The sequence below is a fragment of the Schistocerca piceifrons genome, chromosome 1 (assembly GCF_021461385.2).
Source record: "Schistocerca piceifrons isolate TAMUIC-IGC-003096 chromosome 1, iqSchPice1.1, whole genome shotgun sequence".
Lineage (NCBI taxonomy): Eukaryota > Metazoa > Arthropoda > Insecta > Orthoptera > Acrididae > Schistocerca > Schistocerca piceifrons.
In genome coordinates, this window is record NC_060138.1 from 1,060,887,215 (window position 1) to 1,060,908,848 (window position 21,634).

The 21,634-nt window shown below is 43.6% G+C and overlaps 1 protein-coding gene across 1 annotated transcript in view; it reads left to right on the top strand.

The window, feature by feature from the left end:
* Window positions 1-601: 601 nt before the first annotated feature.
* Window positions 602-21,634, top strand: part of LOC124797296 (carbonic anhydrase 13-like) — a 244,959-nt gene continuing 223,926 nt past the window's right edge. The window contains exon 1 of the mRNA XM_047260776.1: window positions 602-694. Coding sequence (XP_047116732.1) covers window positions 664-694 — 31 coding nt within the window. The 5' untranslated portion in view covers window positions 602-663. The remainder of the gene's footprint in view (window positions 695-21,634) is intronic.

Genomic DNA, 21,634 nt, shown 5'->3' on the forward strand with positions numbered 1-21,634 from the left:
TGGTGGATTCACTTGTCTGAAAGAACAGACACCATGCACTCATGTAACTGATCCCATATAGGTTCCGTTTTTACCGATGGAGGTGCGGAACCCTAAAAAGATCCAAATGAATGAGAGATCGGGATAAATTAAGACCGTGTACACAAGATTCCACCGTACATACATGTTGCCCGAGGCTGGACTCGAACCAGAGATGCCTTCTTTGAGAGGCTGCACCGCCAAGGCGAGACATCAGAGGCCTTCCGTGACGAGTCGAAGCAGTAGCTTCCGCTGCCGTAGGGCCATCTTCTTAGTGTCACCTGCGCTACCACTCCTTTAAGTAATCATCTTACTAGGCGACTGTGTGTCTTCCTTGATGCTAATGGCAGGGTATTACAGTCATTTTTATCTTTCGCAGAGAGCAGCTCCGAGCCGCCCGCCGCGCGTTAGACAGATAAACTAGTAGAGAGATAGACGGCCGGGGCTTCTAATCAGCGCCGGCAGCAGAAGCGCCGCGTTGCGCAAGTGGTCGGCTGCCCTCCGCCGCCGCGGAAGGCCCGTCTGCACAGAGGTGGGAGGGGCGTGACGTCACGGCCACGTGACGGAACCGTCGCGGGCCGGCCGGGCGCTCCGCTCGCACAGTTCGCGGCGGGTTCTGATCCGGGCAGCACACAGCAGGCAACCATGAGCGACTGGGGGTACGCGCAGAGCAACGGTAAGTGCCCCTGGCGCCTGCAGGCTGGCTGCCCGCCGGCCCCGGCGGCGAGCCGCTTGCCCCCCTCAAAGGCGCGCGTCTGTTTACACACACGGCAGCGTGCTTCACCGGCCGCTGGGTCCTCTGTCCCGTTTGTAACCGCACAAAGCAAACGATTGTCGACAAGCTGTTACTTGCTCGTTTCTTGGCTGATGTCTAAGACCCTTCAAATAACGAAGTGATGTAGAAAGATTAGCAAAACTTCATAGGCAAGGAGGCCATAGCCAAACAAGCGAACTAACTTTGCGTCTATGTGATAGACCTAAAAGAAAAATAGAAGTTAAGAATCAAGGACGAGAAATCAGTAACCAGTACTATTTCACACATCACACATGTAACCAGCCCTCGGAAGAATAAAAAAAATTGGCTTCAGCTCTTAATAACGAACAAGAGTAAACAATCAGAGATCAAGTCTTAAAGTTGATGATTTTAGTTAAGAACTCTTCTGTATACTGAGCTGGGATACGAAACATTTTATACATTATTTCTCAGTTGACAAGAAGGCGTCCAGGCAGCCAAAACCGTTACCTTTATAACAATCTTCAGCAAATCCTTCTTTAATTGACGCTTTACTGAGCAAAACTTTGAACATAGCTGCTAAGATTCAGTGACCGTGTCAGAATTATATTAGAACAAATAAGCCCTCGGTCACAAATATTAAGTCAAAATTGACCCGGTTTCGACGCTACTATGAGCGTCGTCTTCAGAATTAAACTAACTGTTCTAAAGCATAATAGGTATATAAGACATTAATAAACTAAAGTGTGTACTGACTGGAAAGAGATGCAGTACTTGCAAGTCACATTCTAAAAAAATCTAAGCCGGAAGGCGACGTCATGACAAGTTGTAAATAAGATAAGATGGCGAGCCGCTAAGGGCTGCTCGTACCTGAGTGAACACGGGTTGCAACAAAACTGAGCCTTTTCTAATATAACTTTACTGAGCATTTTCTGGTTTTTTATTTTCTTATTACGTACCTATTGGCGATAGAAGATTGCATTAGTTGCTGGAATCTGGGTATATAACTAACAGTGGAGGCAATAATTCATATTAAACAGATTTCTTGCAGCAGACCAGATAAGGCACAACAAACAAAAGCATTACGCACCCGAAGTACTGCACCACTGTCAAAATACTAGGCTTCTACATTGATTGGGAGAGTTTAGATATGAGGCGTGTACAGTAAGGGTAGATCATTCCCTGACTAGCTGAATACGGAACAGGTGGGGCGTTTACTCCTGTAACGAAAATTCAGACTCGACTCTAAGGCCCAAAAGCGTTTACGTGTTCTCGAGGAATATCTCTGGGAACAAGTAGCGTTCGCCCTATCTGATTTGTAAGTTGTCAGTTATGAAATGGTCTTACGAGGAATTTCAGTTACCTTGTCTTATCGTAAAACTAAGCCGCAACGTGGATCACCACGTTCGTACTTCGTACTGTCGCGGAAATATTTTTGCATTCACACTATGAGGAAAGATAAAGTAATACTCCAGTGGGCCGATAAATGACGGCTGCTCGATATAAGTTTTTAGCGAAATATTAGTAGTATCAAACTTATTTCTACATCAGTCGCTTTCCGTAGCGTCCTGGTAATGGGGCCATTCTATTATGGTTTTCGATAAGAATGACAGACTCCTATCTGAATGGACGGCGTATTTTCAGTGGATAGCCTGCTAGAAGATTACATTTTCCGGTTACGCTCAGTATTTCGCCTGCTGACCTAGATGTCTTCGTCCTGGGCTGCAAACGATTGTCTAGCACCAGTACGTATGGACCGAATGCACGCGCCAATTCTGTGTCACTGTTAGTAAAATGTATAGTAATATACTTAGATAAAAACGCACGCTTTTATCTTGTACGCGAACTATGACAGGTACACCCAGCAGCGATTCAGACGAACAGAGCCATTGTACGCGAGCGAAAAGGCGGTCCACAAGCGGCATCTTGCCTCGTGAGTGACCCTTATTCCGTAAGGTTTCACATCGATATGTTGATTTGATACTCGAATCAGAATTGGAGTCACCAAACAAGAAGCAACGTTACAAATGTTGGACGGAGAGAAAGCAAATTTCCCAAAAACCACGTTCACGTAACTGACAGAAGCTACGCTTCTGAACGAAAGGTGAAATCAATCTACCCTTTTCCTGTTGAGTTCACACTCAAATAAGAACTTAGAACGGAAATATCTCAACTGATATTTACTGGATTTCGTTCGAAAACATTCAGATACCGGCCGAGTTGCTTTTGCACGTTGAAGAATCATGACATTAGCTCAAATGGCTCTGAGCACTATGGGACTTAACATCTATGGTCATCAGTCCCCTAGAACTTAGAACTACTTAAACCTAACTAACATAAGGACATCACACAACACCCAGCCATCACGAGACAGAGAAAATCCCTGACCCCGATGACATTAGCTACGAAGTAATAAGCAGCTGACTACTGAGAATTCGCCACAGACGAAGAAAACTTTCGATTCAGACGTTGAAATATTGTGAGTAAAAATGGAATGTTTTATATCTATCAGTTACACCACAAGAGCTTTAGTAACTGTGTCACTGCACGCTTGATTCACAAAATCGTAGAGCGATATCTGCTGATCAATAAATCGCAAACTGTTTTATTGTCCACTCATAGATTCATAACAACAATGTTTCGTAAATGCTGGCGCTTAAATAAATGAGAAAAACGACCCATTACGTAGCGTATAAACTTTCTGACAGTCTAGAGACACCAAAGTTATACATTATGCTACTTTGTGCAGCAAGCATGCAGAAAATAGGTGACGAATTCTCAGTAGTCAGGTGTTTATCACTTCGTAGTTATTCTTCAACGTACAAAAGCAGCTTGGCCTGTGTCTGAATGTTCTCTATCGAAATTCAGTAAGTATCCATTGAGATGTTTCCGTTCTAGGTCCTTATTTGATTCATACTCAGCAGGAAAACGGTAGACTGATTTTACCTTTCGTTTAGAAGCGTAGCTGCTGTCAGTTACATGAACGTGGTTTTTCGGGAAATTTGCTTTCTGTCCGTCCAACATTTGTAAGGTTGCTTCTTGTTTGGTGACTCCAATTCCGATTCGAATATCAGATCAAGATATCGACGTGAAACCTTATAGAGGGAGAGTCACTCAGAAGGCAGGATGTCACCTGTGAACCGCCTTTTCGTTCGCGTACAATGGCTCTGTTGGTCTGAATCGCTGCTGGATGTACCTGTCATAGTTCGGATACAAGATGAAAGCGTGCGTTTTTAACTAACTATATTACTAAATATTTTATTTACAGTGACACAGAATTACTTTCTATTACTTTGTGTCATCACACTGTGTTGTAATGATAAAAGTAGGCGGATACAACAACTTTATTTAAATGGGTTGGACTTAATTTGTTTCGTGAGCATGTTCACTACATCCCGTTCCATTAATAATTAGATGATGAAATATGTACTCCTTCTCTTCTAACACAGTTCGTATGATTATTTCGATTGAAACTGGCAGCAAATAATGGTTTGTTTCGTCACCAACTCTTGGTGATACACGTTACTGATTTCCCTAAATGATTTACGAGCGTTGCATACCGTCGACACAAAACCTACGTCTACATCTATAAGTCAACAAAATACGGGGGGGGGGCGGTTATAATTAAACTTTCGCTAGTTGAGAGAGCCCTCAAGCAAACGAATGATCGTAGGAAATCGAAACTTTGTGGAAACGTTTTTAAGGGCATGCAGAAGATAAATAACGAATAAACCATTGGAAGAGTCAGGTTTTAATTTCGATATGAGAGGGTAATAGTTGTTTACTGCATACCAACTTCACGTTCCAGGTTACAAACGTTGCTCTGTGAGACGACCATCTGCTTGCCGACAGCCTGGAACCGCAATAGAGATCGCCCTACTGCTGCCCGAAACATCTCAGGTGGGATTTTGGCTACCTCCCTCGGCACGCTCATCTTCAACCTCCGCCGTGTGTTAGTTATCCCGTTGATAAGCCCTGTTCTTCAGCTAACCCCGTAGTCAGAAATCACACGGGTTCCAGTCTGGTAATTCTGGTGGCCACACAGTTTGGGACGATAAGCCAACGATTCAATTTTCTCAAAGCGTGTTACTGACTGAGTGACCTCACGAAGCATGGAGCTCCATTGTGCATCAAACCAGTTGGGTCGAAAGCACCTCTCCTCCGCAGAGCAGAGATCACATGTTGGCGAAGCAGATCATAGTAACGTTTGCCGTTCACGCAGAATATCCTCGGTCCTTTGGGTCAGAGTCCCTCCAACGTCGCCGAACCAGTACCGGTGCCTAACGGCGAGCCATAGCACAAGCACTACTATCAACGGAAAGCCTGCAGCGCACGGTCAGAACATCGTTCCTATTAAGTTGGGTACAGATACGGTAAATAGTTTTCCGTCTACAATGGCTAAAGTAGCGAAAGCACCGTGCATTTTTGCATTCGGAGAAAGTCGGAGACTGGAATTTTGTGAAAAGGTCGTGCCGCAAAGAAAAACGCCTTTGTTTGAAAGAGTGTTACCCTAACTCACGTATAAAATCCGTGAAACTCTCTCCCCTATTTCGCGATAATACGAAACGAGTTGCCCGTCTTTGGACTTTTTCGGTGTTTTCCATCAATGGCGTGATCGAACGGTTATGTTATGTTAACCAGGGACCTAGAAACGACGGAGAGGCTTCGTCCCCGCCGCAGCCGCAGTGGTCGACTTCACCCCTCCGCCGCCCCACACCGAACCCAGGGTTATCGTGCGGTTCGGTCCCCGGTGGACCCCTCCCCCCCCCCCCCCCCCCCCCTCCCCAAGGAACGTCTCACACCGGACCAGTTTAACCCCTATGTTTGCGTGGTAGAGTAATGGTGGTGTACGCGTACGTGGAGAACTTGTTTGCGCAGCAATCGCTGACATAGTGTAGCTGAGGCGGAATAAGGGGAAGCAGCCCGCATTTGTCGAGGCAGATGTAAAACCGCCTAAAACCATCCACAGACTGGCCGGTTCACCGGACCTCGACACAAATCCGCCGGGCGGCTTCGTGCCGGGGACCGGCGCTCCTTCCCGTCCGGAAAGGATCGAACGGTTAGTGATACCTTCGCTTCCTAGTGCGCAGTACGTAACATTATTTACGTCCAGCGTCAACTGCCAGGCCTGGCGTCAAACGACGATACTACACAAGTCTTCCTGCATTTCACCACAGTCTCCTCGCGATGCAACCGCCCAGTAGACAACAAAAATTGTAAACATGTAGCAGTTGTCGAAAATCGATGCTGCCTGAACAGAACCGGCGAAGGACGTCCCCGCTGGTGCCGTGGCAGCAGCGACGCCAGAACTGGCGCCTGCCGCGTAAATCAGGTGGCGTCGCCTGCGCCGTGCCGGCTTGCCAGCTGCGGCGACTGGCGGCATCGCCGACTGCAGCCAAGGCGCCCTGTCACGCAGTCCGAGGCGAATTCCTGCCACTGGTACTCCAACAGCGCTGTGGCCTCCCCCTGACTCAGTTTTAAGCCCAGCTCCTAAATCTACACTCAGGTGACGAAAGTCATGGAATATCTCCCAATATCCTGTCGGACCTCCTTTTGCCGGACGTGGTGCATCAACTCAACGTGGCGTCATAGTAAGCCCCCTGCAGAAATATTGAGTCATGCATGCCTCTATAGCCGTCCATACTTGTTAAAATGCGCGAGTTTTTGCACGAACTGACCTCTCGATTATGTCCCATGAATGTTCGAAAGGATTCACCAGGGTGGCCAAACTATTCGCTCGGATTGCCTAGAATGTCCTTCAAACATTCAGGACAAAAAAGGTCAACCATTGTGGTCCGGTGACATGGCGCATTGTCCTCCACAAAAATTCCATCGTTGTTTTGGAGTACCAAGTACATGAATGGCGGTAAATGGCCAATGATCGGTTCAGCTAGACAAGAGCACGCAGTCCATTCGACGTAAACACAGCGCATACCATAAGGAGCCACCACCAGTTTGCGCAGCGCCTTGTTGACAGCTTGGATTCATGGGTACATCTACATTTATACTCCGCAAGCCACCCAACGGTGTGTGGCGGAGGGCACTTCACGTGCCACTGTCATTACCTCCCTTTCCTGTTCCAGTCGCGTATGGTTCGCGGGAAGAATGACTGCCGGAAAGCCTCCGTGCGCGCTCAAATCTCTCTAATTTTACATTCGTGATCTCCTCGCGAGGTATAAGTAGGGGGGGGGGGAGCAATATATTCAATACCTCATCCAGAAACGCACCCTCTCGAAACCTGGATAGCAAGCTACACCGCGATGCAGAGCGCCTCTCTTGCAGAGTCTGCCACTTGAGTTTGTTAAACATTTCCGTAACGCTATCAAGCTTACCAAATAACCCTGTGACGAAACGCGCCGCTCTTCTTTGGATCTTCTCTATCTCCTCTGCCACCCCGACCTGGTACGGATCGCACACTGATGAGCAATACTCAAGTATAGGTCGAACGAGTGTTTTGTAAGCCACCTCCTTTGTTGATGTCCTACATTTCCTAGGACTCTCCCAATGAATCTCAACCTGGCACCCGTCTTACCAACAATTAATTTTATATGATCATTCCACTTCAGATCGTTCCGTACGCATACTCCCAGATATTTTACAGAAGTAACCGTTGCCAGTGTTTGTTCCGCTATCATATAATCATACAATAAAGGATCCTTCTTTCCATGTATTCGCAATACATTACATTTGTCTATGTTAAGGGTCAGTTGCCACTTCGTGGGGTCTGCGCCACACTCGGACCCTACCATTAGCTCTAACTGAAATCGGGACTCATCTGACAAGGTCACTGTTTTCCAGTCGTCTTGGGTCCAACCGATATGGTCACGAGCGCAGGAGACGCGGTGCAGATGATATCGTGCTGTTAGCAAAAACTCTCGCTTCGGTCGTCTGCTGCTATAGCCCATAAACGCTAGCCGCATTGTCCTAACGGATACGTTCGTCGTACGTCCCACATTGACTTCAGCGATTATTTCACGCAGTGTCGCTTGTCCGTCAGCACTGACAACTCTATGCAAACGTCGTTGCTCTCGGCCGTTATCTGTGGTGAGAGGTAATTTCTGAAATTTGGTACTCTCGGGACCCTCTGACACTGTGGATCTCGGAATATTGAATTACCTAACGATTTCCGAAATGGAATGCCCCATGCGTCTAGCTCCAACTACCATTCCGCGTTCAAAGTCTGTTATTCCCGTCGTGGGGCCATAATCACATCGGAAACGTTTTCACATGAATCAGCTGAGTGCAAATGACAGCTGCGCCAATGCACTACTCTTTGTGTAAGCGATACTATCACCATCTGTATATGTGCATATGGCTATGACTTGCCACCTCAGCGTATAATTATCTCCCGCCTTCCTACTCAACTCCTAGTGGGAAGAACTCCGAACGCTCCAGTTTTACCATCATCGTTATTTAGCTACACGTATTTTGGGTAAAATGTCTTTTCTCTCCTATCGGAATGTGGGCTCTCGAAATCTGAGAGTAAATAGCTGAGGGATGTACAACCGTTTTCTCGTGGCATATCACTACTTTGTTGAACAGAAGCGCCGCGCTAATTATACAAACCAGTGACGAAACGCGCAGCGGTTGAACTTTCTCCATCTCTTTTGTTAACAGTTTTGTAAAGTTTGCAAACTTATGAACGACTAATTGGTTCAAATGATTCAAATGGCTCTGAGCACTATGGGACTTAACATTTGAGGTCATCAGTCCCCTAGAACGTAGAACTACTTAAACCTAACTAACCTAAGGACATCACACACATCCATGCCCGAGGCAGGATTCGAACCTGCGACCGTGACGATCGCGCGGTTCGACTGTAGCGCCTAGAGCCGCTCGGACACCCCGGCGGGCGACTAACTGGTGAAACGGGAGTCTTATAACTTATCTCGTTCGTAAATTAAATTTCTGCACGATTCTTTAATTTAATCTTTCGAGAATCTGGCTATGTTTGAACTTATTTTGTGTGTCCGTTCCACCTTAACTCGATGAGACCTGAGTTTTCTCTGGTGGAAAGAAAAGTTTTGTTTATGTGGTAATACTCGTGATTTTTTAATGATTTCAAATGCAGGTTTTATACACAAATATGTACCCGTTTTCAAAACATTGTACACTTGACTTCATTTATGGGCTAAAATAACTAATTGCGAAATATTCTCCAATGTAATAAATAGTAAAATTATCATTCAATAATTACCATGCAAAATAACGACAACAATATTCAATTATACAGTGGAATATAGCGAATCGACCGCATCATTGTATTATGGTGGTCACGACCTGCTGCGCACTGACTTGCTAATATTTTCATCGTGATGCCAAACAGTAGGCAGCACTTGCGCATGATGAAAAGGTTGAACATTCACAAATGTGTCCCTTAGGTTTCTATTGGGAAAACACAATTCTGTTGCAGTTGACACACAATAAAAGTTAGTTCAAATAGCTCTGAGCACTATGAGACTTAACATTTGAGGTCATCAGTCCCCTAGAACGTAGAACTACTTAAACCTAACTAACCTAAGGACATCACACGCATCCATGCCCGAGGCAGGATTCGAACCTGCGACCGTAGCAGCAGCGCGGTTCCGGACTGAAGCGCCAAGAACCGCTCGGCCACAACTGCCGGCATAAAAGTTAGTACAAACAGCTGTAGCCAGAGAGTCTGAACAGGCTAAATCACTACCCGCCTACGCAGCCGTGAACACTAACGATCATTTATGCGGTGGCACGCGACTGGGAGGTAAGCTGGTTACAATGGTAGTGGCGGATGAAATTTTCATGGCCATTATTTGGCTGGCAAGGGGAGGACGAATGGTGGCTTGGATCTAATGATCATCAGCTTTTGGGTCATTGTGTTAGGTTAAATTCCAGACCTCTTCAGAGTGTCTCGTGAAGCGAGGGCCTGTGCATTGTGTTGATGGTGATGCGTTCGTCGGACGAAGACGTTAAGCCCGGCGGCCCCTTTGGTGCTTTTCGAGAGGAGTAGGCAATGTGTCGGCACCAGGTTTCATCATCTCCCTTCCCATTATCAGCATACATCACAAACATAGGACATCATCATAGAAGCAACTATTACGTTCGCCTGCACTTCACACATACACAAAGAACACAATTCCCACATGTCCGGGAGGAAAGGGCCCATTGTACGCGGAGGAAGAGAAAACCGTTTCCCACTCGGCAGCTGAACCTACCCCTTTAGTGTGTCCCAGACAACGATTTCATACGACTTTACTTTAAATCATTCCAGTCTCTCACCTGTAGACATTTTATGGTTGTCTTTCCGGTGATAAATCGCTAACAGTGTTCAACTGTGTCTCTCTTTATGGTGAAGGTTAGCAACGAATCTCTGCGCTAACTCTGAGTTTCTGCTGGTTTCCTATTTCGCTACAGTTTTGTGTAAGTATCCCATATGTAACAGCATCATTCCCGAAGAGCCTGCTGAAGCTGTTAGCCAGAAGGTTACATGTATGTATCATGAAAGGTAGAGGTGCTATAGTACTTCCTTGGAGTGCACTCGGAGCTACTACCACATCTCACGACTATGTCTTATTGAGAAGAATGTGAAAGTTCTGTTTGCCAGAATATCTTATATCAATCAAAAAACTGGCCTGATAAGTTCGTATTTTGTTTGCTGGAAAACAGATACGAGCTATATCGAGGTATTTATTGAGCTCGTGAAGAAAATAACAGCTTGAGTTTCGCACTTACGGTACCTCAGAAATATGTGTTGGAACCTGCGAAGGAGTATTTCGGCCTTTAAAAGGAACTCGTAATACGTAATCATGATGTTACATTAACGGGCAGAGAAAAGTCTCATTACTCACTGGAAAAAAAATCGTATTTCTTTGAGTCATTGTTAATTTGACTAGCGACTAGCTGAGTTCTTCAATGTTATGGGAACAGTCTTCTGTGGAGGAGCCACTTTCAACCTCCCTAGCTGAATAGAAGCGTGTGATTGGCTGAGGATTCATGTACCGAAATTTCCCCCAGTGAGCCACCAGAGCTCGAGAAATTATTGCAGATGGAGTAGCGAACTGAAGCTTTGCAGCAAGTGCGTAGGTGCCTTGCTTAAGACCAAACACTCGGACTCGCGAGCAGCGGGATTCATGTCCCAGTGTTACAAACCAAGCTTATATTTCCAATCGTTTCTCAAAATCACCTGAGACGAGCTGCGGGACGGTTCCTTTGAAAATAACGCTGTCCATTTCCTCCATATCCTTGCCCAACAGAACGACTGCGCACCTTCTTTAAGGATCTTCGTGTTGACTGGACGCCAAACTTCAACCCTCCTCTCTTTTACAATACGAACCAGTTTGGGCCACACAGCCTCGAAATTTTCATCTGTCAGCAAACTTCTGTATGATTACATAGCCGGGAAGAGTGAAAATGAATTTCGGCGTGATCTTATAAAGTGACGGCGCGGTTGCTGTAAAAGGTTCGTCAAGTTTGCTTGCTGTGCTGTCGAATCTACTTCATTGTTTTATTGCAATAAATATAACGGGACGGGACTGTAAATCTAATCTTCAGTTCATTTTCAAAATATCAAGGCCATAAGATACGATAGTCTCTTCCACCAGTTGTTCCCTGCTGCCTAGGCAAGGGGAGGCGCGGCTTCAGTACACAAACCTCGTTCCGTGGAAAATAATTTGCATCCGTCTCCACCTCCACCAATAAAAGTAGGAGATATTTATAGATGCTACAGCCATCGGTGGACAGTATTCTAGTTGAGGCTGCGTAAACGACAAAAATCACGCACTAAGATTACTTAAAATGATAATTATATTAAATTACGGCCGGTCTTTCTCTTTAGCTTAACAGTTAACGCTTCAGCATTGTAAAAAAAAAGTAACTACTTCACAATCAACGCAGGAAACATATATTAAGAGCTGAAAACTTGGTGAAGACAACATTGGAGGGCATTGTGGGGGGAAAACAGCAGGAAGAGACCCAGGCAGAAGTTCGTCCAATGATATGTGAAGAACGAAATATACTGAACTTATCAACAGTTAATGTATGTTTCAAACTCAACCAAAGTCTAAATAAAACTACGTCTAGCAGTAGTAATATAATGTGGTAGTAGGCCCAACAGTAGTGTTATTCTGCACGAAGTAGAAGTCGCCCGCGAAGAGGCATTCATTCTCTGATGCGGTCACCTCTTTATTTTCTTGTTTCTACATGCTCTGTTCTGATACTGGCAGTAAAACTAACTTCTTGTTGTAGGAATCATATCCTTCTAGCCTAACATTAATGGAGCTTATCTGAGAATCATCTACTAACGAACACAATTTGCTTTGCAGTGCAGTGAAATTAACATTCTTAAATGTCTGATGCATGAATGCACGAAATAATCAGAACCATTAAATATTTCGGTATATATGCCCTGAGCGATTTTAAGTCGCCTTGTTACAGAAAGCAAATGCCAAACTGAGTTTCACTGGCAGAATCTTAATGAACAGGAAGGATCTTGTGAAGAAGGAAGCTTACAAAATCTTTGTTCTGCCGATCGTTGTGTTGCTCACCTTTCGGTACCATTAGAAAGTAGGATTAACAGAGGAAACAGAGAATATACAAATAACAGCAGTGTATTCCGTCATCGGATCCGTGTAGAAAGCGTAAGAGCAAGGTCTCGTGCACCATTACAAAAGCAACGTACGTCAGAAAGAAGTTTACCGTTAAAATTCCTAGAACTTAACGTTCCAAGAAAACTTAAGCAACATGTCACTTCTCGCGATGCACTGTATACCTCGCCAGACGACCATGGTTGTAAAGAAAGACGGAATCGATCTCATGCGGAGGTTAACAGAGAGCCATTCTTCTCGCACGCCTTTCACAAGTGGAGAACAACAGAGGGAGGAAATGATAGTCGTCCCTGAAGCATCCACGCTGGTTTACGGGCTATACTTTCAGAGGTGTCACAACTCGTGGCTCTACGTTGGATCTTTCGCTGGTGAGCTCTTCGAAGTGAGCTCAGTCTTTAATCCACCAGGAAATTGCATTTACAACTAATCTCTTACAATTTTCTTCTCTCTGTCGAGTCGGTTCTTAAGTTATATTCAAGACCCAGACGTAGATCAAAATGCTTCGCTGGTAGCGGTTCAGTATTTGAGATCTTCTAGTATGCTTCTTAGTTTGAATCACGACACAATTCTCGTAATACGCATTTCCTGTTGTTACAGACTTCACCATGTCTGCTTTAGAACTGAAAACCTGTTATTTTCTACTCCTCCGTAATACTTCCAGTGATTTTCATATCTCCGTCGGGAATGACATCGCATTTGGAAACAGTTCTATCTGTGTTCCTAACGTCAGCTTATTAAAAAAAAATTTGGTTGCATTAAACTAGTAGAACAGCCATGCAAAAATATGTAAACATTCGTAAAATATTGACAAATAAGTGTTCTATATGAAATAATTACACAGTTGTGGACCTTCGTAAATTCGGAGCAGTGTATGTGTGTGTGTGTGTGTGTGTGTGTGTGTGTGTGTGTGTGTTTGTAAGTAAATTTTTGCCAGAAATCATTGTTGGAAGCTGTACAAGGCAAAAAATAAAAAAGTGTCGTTTTGGGCAGCCTCTCCTCAAAGCTTGCATATATTTTGTGTTGTTTTAAGAAATACATAAAGAGTAGTGGGAAGAATATTGCATCTCAGTTTACTTTCTGATTACCAAGAATCTATGCCAAATGTTGTTTGCAACAAAGTGAAAAGCAACATCACCCTCGTTGGAATTACGTGAAATTACGTTCGAACAGTGGCGAAAAAGTTGCGCACAGCAAAACTCATGCAAGTAGACGGGGCAGGCTACAACGAAACGTAAGGATTGTGTTATGGGGCAGTAGGAAGCCTAAGTATCAAGACATGCCTCTCGTGGCACGCCCGGGTTCCCGGGTTCGATTCCCGGCGGGGTCAGGGATTTTCTCTGCCTCGTGATGGCTGGGTGTTGGTTGTGTGCTGTCCTTAGGTTAGTTAGGTTTAAGTAGTTCTAAGTTCTAGGGGACTTATGACCACAGCAGTTGAGTCCCATAGTGCTCAGAGCCATTTGAGCCTCTCGTGGCGTGACGGAGACGAACTTTAATCTCCCTGGAACGGCGAAACCCGATAAAATGAATTTTGCGTTAGCGAGGCTGAATTATAGACGTTACGGCTTCTACGAGTATTTGTGTAGACCACTCACGCCCAGCATCAATTTAATGGCCGTTTTATGACGTACGATATTTTTATCGCGTGAAAACTACCGTGATTACTATATTCGTCCAAAACAATGTTTATTTTCTGAGCATGTATAACGTGGCTAAAACTGCCGCTTTGCACATTGATCTCAAAGTGGCCGTTGGAAGCTGTTGGAATTATTAAAATATAAATCTGACTGTCTCAGGTGCTTCAAACTTTCCTTGAAATCTCGCAGGATCACCCGAATGCTTCGTTATTGGTGAAATTATGATAGATTCGACGCTTCTTTTGTCTTTCGATGACCATGCCCTTCACATTTTATAATATAAAATTAGTTATCCTCCGATTGAGGTGAATGAACTCGATCATCCTGGATGATAAGAGACGTGAAACTGATTTTACTGCCGTCGCAATAAAAATTTCATCTTAAACTCCCTTGTTGTTGCCATGCTATAATGTGACTCCCATAAAATTAATATAGAAATAAATTTTATTGGCGTTCAATGTTGTGAGTTTATACTCAGCAGCTACAGCCTGTCGCTAAAAGGAAGTTTGAGTATTACAATTTCTATCCTTCGCTAATACGAAGTTTGCGTTCTTACTACGTCAAATTTTTAACGTAAATGTTATTTAGCCAAAGCTAGCATGCTTAATAATTTTGTTTAGATTTAGTTGTGTTCTCGGAAGAGCTGAATCTTAGGCGGGTATTTAGACTGTGTCTTGGATGTCGTTATGAAATTAAATAGAGAGATTACGTAACTTGTGACGTGTGTTGTAGTCATACTAGCGTCAATTGATCTTGAGAAATTTCTCGTCGCTTACGATGCAAGCGAGTAAAGTTTGGTTAATTATTTACGAAATGTGAATTTACTATCTCTTTGAAAAGAAAAAAAATGGTTCAAATGGCTCTGAGCACTATGGGACTCAACTGCTGTGGTCATCAGTCCCCTAGAACTTAGAACTACTTAAACCTAACTAACCTAAGGACATCACATACACCCATGCCCGAGGCAGGATTCGAACCTGCGACCGTAGCAACAGCGCGGCTCCGGACTGGAGCGCCTAGAACCGCACGGCCACCGCGGCCTGCTCTTTGGAAAGAAAGCTTCGTGGTAAACGAGAAATATTAGTTGGAATAATTTTTTTGTAGCTCGCCATACAGCGGCGTAAGTGTAACAACTGAAACTTGCAGTAGGAAAATATGTGAAGTAATTCGAAAGGAAGTGGTGATACAATGAGATAAAGAGGAGATTTCTCATAACACACTGGTTGGGATAGCAGTACTAGGAAATACTTCTCTATACAGGGTAAGTAAATGCAGATTGATCTGCTTACTACGTCAATTCACGCTACCTGAGTCTAAATGAAGTACCATGGCTTATATTCTATCAAAATGAAACTTAGAAAACTCAAACTTTCTAATTACACTACTTATGTTTCATATATTTGTTCCACAGAGATCTTAGTTACAGTATCTGTGATTCTGCAAAGATTAAATACACTTCAGTTGCATTAAATGCGTATCATTTTGTTAGTACATCATCAATGACGTGAAATATGTGTATATCTAGCAAGAAAATTCTATGTTCAGATGCTGCTTGAAATTGTATCTCCTTTACACAGAAGTTACCAGGTTCCAGTTTTTCCGCTTTGGACTGTTACAGTCTGTGCCCAACCTCTTCCAACGTAATAATACGCATCGTAATAATCAAAAGAGCAGTTCTTGCAGTTAACTGTAAATATAAGAAAGACCTCATTTAAATATGTAATTTGTAATTAAAAGCCTATGCATTTCAAATAGCAGACGATGGGCGCAAAATAAAACGATACTCACTTAGTAAGACGTGCATGTATTCAGTCGTACCTTATACATAGATACTGCATAGATAGTATGTCAACACCAGAAGGAAAGTAATTTGTATCAAATGACAAACAACGAAATTAGTAAGCGGAGAGATTTGAAAGCTTTACTTGTATGACAATATCCTTCGCATTATAAAATTTCGATACATCGTTACTTCATGTCTCTAGTTATGAAAAGTTATTTTATCAGATCTTGGCCCAAGTCGCAAGACTTGCACCCGGCGAACAGTCTGCCCGACGGGAGGCCCTACTCACACGACATTTACATTTTAGCCCACGTCCAGAAACCTATACCAAACTATTCGCTAATACTCTTTCATTGTTGTTGTTGTTGTGGTCTTCAGTGCGAAAACTGGTTTTATACTCTGTCCATGCTAGTCCGTCCTGTGCAAGCCTCCCCATCTCTACTCAACTACAGCAACGTACATCCATTTGAACATGCTTACTGAATTCAAGTCTTAGTCTCCCTCTACAGTTATCCCCACACTTCCTTACATTACGAAACTGACGATTTCTCTACGCTTCAGATTGTGTCATGTGAAAAAAAGAAATTGTGTGGCATTGATAGCGGGGAGGCTCCATCCGGGGAAGTTCGGCGGCCGAGTACAAGTCATTTCAGGTGACGCCACATTAGGCGACTTGCGCGTCGGTAATGATAAGACGATGATGAGGACCACACAAAACCTAGTCCACGAGTGGGCCCGCTGCATTATAGGCGAGCATGTTAACACTCAGCTAAGCAGGCGGACTGTGTCTTCGGGTATCCAAATGAATACCAAACGTGCGCCACAACGGGGCCATAGAACGGTTTCGTTCAAAACTATTCAGTACACGCGTTGAGACATTCATTCCACGAGGGGACGAGACGATCAATTCCTGTTTCGTAGGACGCTTTCGGCCGCTGATGGATCCACAACTGCACCCACTGTAGCACTTCCTCGCCCGGATGGAATTGAGGGCCACGCATGTATTTCTTGAGTTGGACAGCCCGGATATTTCAGCTTGTGATTTCCACATTTTTGGCAACCTGAAGAAAAACATGCGTTGACTTCGGTTTCAGTCATATGTGCAAGAGTGGATGCAATTGTGGATCCATCAGCGGCCGACCGCATGCAACAAAACAGTAACTGATCGTCTCGTCTCCCACTGGGGTAAATGACTTTAGGCGTGTGGTAATTACTTTTGAATGGACTCATTCCATGGTCCCTTTGTGGTGAATATTCGGTCCTCGTTTGACAGTCCCTTATAATAAGCGATTCCTTCTTTTGTGTCACATTTCTTCTGCCCTAATTCAATTCAGTAGTTCCTTGCTAGCTATTCGATCAATCCGTCACACTGAACATTCTTCGGTAGCGTCACATTACAAAATCTATTCTCTTCTTGTATGAACTATTTATCTCTCACGTTTCACTTGCTTAAAGGACCACACTCCCGGCAAATACGTTCAGAACGGACTCTCTAAAATTTAAATTTGTTATATGTACGCGTGGCGTCTGTTCTTTCGGATATGTCCGAAAAAACAGACTACAAGCATACATACAATTGATTCGCTCCAGTGGGCAATGAATCCACCACCTTCAATGCGGATGCACAACTACGTTAGATCTCCTGCGGGAATCTCAAAGTACCGAGCATGGAGAACATGGATGGAGATTGCAGTTAGATGGCGCTAGATGAGAATGTGGGTCGGCCGTGGGCCGTATCGATATAGCCTGCGCAATTGTGATAAACACAGTGTCCAGGTGGGGCAATGGTTAACGCAGTTGCTTAGTAAGCACGAAATCGTAGGTTCGAATCCGGGTCCGGCACATATTTTCACTCGTCGCCGCTGATTCCGCCTACAGTTCCGATGCAGCGGACATCAATAGTTCCTTCCCTTCCGTTTCCATTCTCCTCCCTCCACATTCAGTTTACATTATATTTAAATTTATATGAAATGTTAACAAACTTCTCTTTCTAGGAAATGTTTTTCTTACTGCTGTCGGTCTGCATTTTATATCCTGTTTACTTCTGCCATCGTCAGTTATTTTGCATCCTAAATACCAACACTCATTCATTACTTTTAATGCGTTATTTCCTAATCTAACTCTTCGTAAGCCGCCGATTACAATAATAAATGCAGTCCCTTATACGTTGCTTCGCACCGTGGTTTTGCACAGTAATGCAGTCTATTTTGCAAGTTACACGACACTACATAGCTTGTCGTTTCAAACATTACAAGTCCTTTTTCTCGACTCTCTTCGCAAATGTCAAGGTTGATGATCACATCTGATTTTACTGCAACAAAATTCTTTGCTGAAACAGAATTGTTGACATTCGTCGAGTCACGTGAATCGCATTTTGTTTGCAGACGTCATACCAGCAAGCTCACCAGACTCAGCGAAACTCGGCAGCAGTGCTGTGTGCTTCTAGCCAACTTCTAGTCATGCTAATTGCCCTTACCGAAACACATTCATCGTGCTGTTTTACAGAAGTGAGATGCTGCTGTCATTCTGTTTTCCGTGTTCTCGCACTTAACAGCAGTGCAGATGCAATGCACGTGTCATCCCGACGGGGAAAATTCTTATCAGAAGTGAGAGAGGAGACACAGTCATTTAGTTATCTGGCAGCAGATGACCCTTCATGTTGCACACAATATCGGGCGCAGCAGTCTGACTGACAGGTACTCGGCACAGGTTGTTCTGAGCCATTATCTGTGGCGGTTATTGAAAACGATCTGTCTTAGTGAAACATCAGACAGACGTGCTGGCTATATTACCTACTGTCCAACCCCATTCCCCTTTCTCTAGCGCTATGCAAATGAGTTTTATGTGCAATGAATTAAACGTACTAAACTGAATTGTTCGATGGGGATGAAATCAGTGAAGATGAAATGGCACGAAATTAATCAGTGCAAATCGTGTAGAAATCCGATTCTTACACTTCGCGAGCAGGTGCCTTACCTTTGCCATGTGAGCACGCCTCCAGGCGTCATTCAGTTTCATCTTACTGCATTTGCATCGATTTCATCCCATCATTCCATTCATTTCAATTCAGTGACAACCGTTACGCTATCACTGGTAAGAGTCAAACTACTAGAATCAAAAGAAAAAAATTAAATGCTCATGTATTATTTTAACCAAACTCAATCTACAGTCCTAATTTCAGTTACCCGACGCTAAGAATGCAATCACCTCAAATACTAGTTCAAATCCGTTCTCAATTTACGTTTGCTAAAAAATACACTTAATGTATCTTACAACCGTCGTTTATTTTTAACGTAATGTGTGCAAAGATTAGTGGCTGGAATTCAGGTTCGCTAAAACGTAGATGACCCAAAAGCAATCGAAAATCAGTTGCCTGAGGCTGACCTTTCGATGTTCCAAACATTCTAAATGTATTAAATGTACTAAATGTTAATTAAAATCTAAAATTTATTAATCATCAGTAGTTATAGTAGTTGACTCAGCAATTCATAACGAACGTAACACCCAGTGCGTTTCTTACTCCCATGAAATAAATGAAATTTATTGGCAGGCTTGCTAATCTAGAGAATGCTACCACCATTCTAATTATTCACACACATTAAGATGTTTTTTTTAAAAAAAGATAACATCTTTTATACAGGATATCTACTATCTACCTCTGTGCCAATACGCACGTTCACTGGTCAAGGCAAACTCCGATTGCCGTGCAGATCTGGAGCATGACCCCGTATTACTAGAAGGCTATGTTCATGTGACGTTGCAGAACGCGTGTTCATGTAGTACCTCCTTACTTTTCACGTAAACTGAGAAGACTTGCACCTTCTACTATCACTCTCATATTTTGCCGAGCAATGTAATAAAATAATATCGAGTACTTCACAACCGAAATGATGTTATCGAAATAATTGCGACACGGCGCTGTTGCGTATTTGTCTGCGATATATATCGTAATCTCGACATGCACCACTACTTAAAGTGATATACAGTTGCACTACCCTTTTGAAGGAAATCCGATTGCGCATTTAAGACAAATCTTAACCTTGATCACAGTTCTGTTCCTCAGAACAGACCAGAACTTAACCCTCTTCGTGCTATAGCGGCGAGAATAGTTGTGGTACAATGTGACACTAACGTGATGGAAGAAGACAATTAGGCAGTCGCTAACAAAGGATTGTAATCTGTTCTACCACCGAGTTCTTTTAGACGCTATGGGACATGTGTCTACTATTATGGGTAATTGAAATACGTGAAATATCTTGCATTTTCATTGCAATAATCTTTTCTTTTTCCCGAATATAGTCAAAGACATTTTTGGTCTCGTTTTTATAATATGTCTGTGTCTATCGCGTTATGAAGTTAAGTGAGGTACCTGAAATCGTCGTCGTTCCAATAAAACCGTTGCTACTTTTTTGTGGTGTGGCATTGACCTGAATTGTTGAGGAAGTTCTCTCAGAGAGAAGGGCGTATAAAGATGGTGAGAGAAGAGGGGATAGAGGATGAAAAGAAATAATTACTCGAAATTCAACTAATCTGTATCCTATAATTTCGTGGATGGTCAGTAATATTACTGTTGAGTTTCGCGGTAAACATGATATAGTAAAAGCCTTGTTAGGTGGCACTACAATTTGAAGATACAACAGCTCTTCTGAAGACTGCCTATACTACACTTCTTCGTACTCTTTAGGTGTACTAGTGCGCGATATGGTATCCATATCGGATAGGATTACCGGAGTACATCGAGAAAATTCAGAGGAGGACAGCACGTTTTGTATTATCGAGAAGTAGGGGAGAGAGTGTCACGGATATGATAAGGGATTTGGGGTGGACATTGTAAAAACAGAGGACTTTCTCGCTGCGGTTAATCTTCTCACGAAATTTCAGTCACCAACTTTCTCCTCTGAATCCAAAAATATTTTGTTGCCGCCAACCTACGCAGAGAGAAACGATCGTCGTCATAAAAAAGGGAAATCAGAGCTCGCACCGAAAGATACAGGTGTCTGTTTTTTTCCCCGCGCTGTTCGAGAGTGGAATAACAGAGAATTATTGTGAAGGCGGTTGGGTGATCCCTCTGCCAGGCACTCAGTGTGATTTTTCAGAGTAGCCATGTAGATGTAGATGTAGGTGGCAATTACCAGCTAAGCTCTACGCTTCTCCACTGTACACGAAGAGCTATTTTTTCTTTAATTTTCATGTCTATAGCCACTGACAGTGTTGCAAATATTGTTAAAAGTTACTACATGTAAGGTTACATATCTTAGAAGAAACCCGTGCTCTGAGAATTCTCAGCTGAGCTCCTGAGTCTCTTTGTAAGAATTTTCTAGTAACAGTGAACACGGCGATATTCCCAACAGGCACTATCGTCTCACTCACCTGAGTCGCTGTTAACTCAGCCACGTCACGAGCGACCTTCAGTGCTGCGACCTGGTAATTAACGACAGACGCCCACTGACAACTAGCATTAAATTGGCCGAGGGTGGGGAGGAGGGAGGGTGGCGATTACAAACTGTAACTGCAGACGGATACTTGGAACACCAAGCTCCAGCCCTCGTTATTATCCTGAGATATCTCTGGCCTCTTTTGGGAAAGAGGCCGCCTTTACACCCCGCTTCGTTTCTACCCATTCACGTCTCCCGTAGTTTCTGTTCCAGTGAATGCCTCAATCTTGCGTTTAACGTGCCCACTTATGTCTTCCAATGTACTGGCCAAATAGAAGTCGGTTACCGCCATCGATGGAGTGTAAAATGTAGCAGAAAAAAATCTTTCTATCTGAACAAAAATACAGACTAATGATTGCATAAAACTGTAAAGGTCTAGAACTTTTCAGAATAGCGTTTAACTTTTTTGGGATTGTGGTGTTTGATTTTAATACCGTGCAGAAAGATTGTAC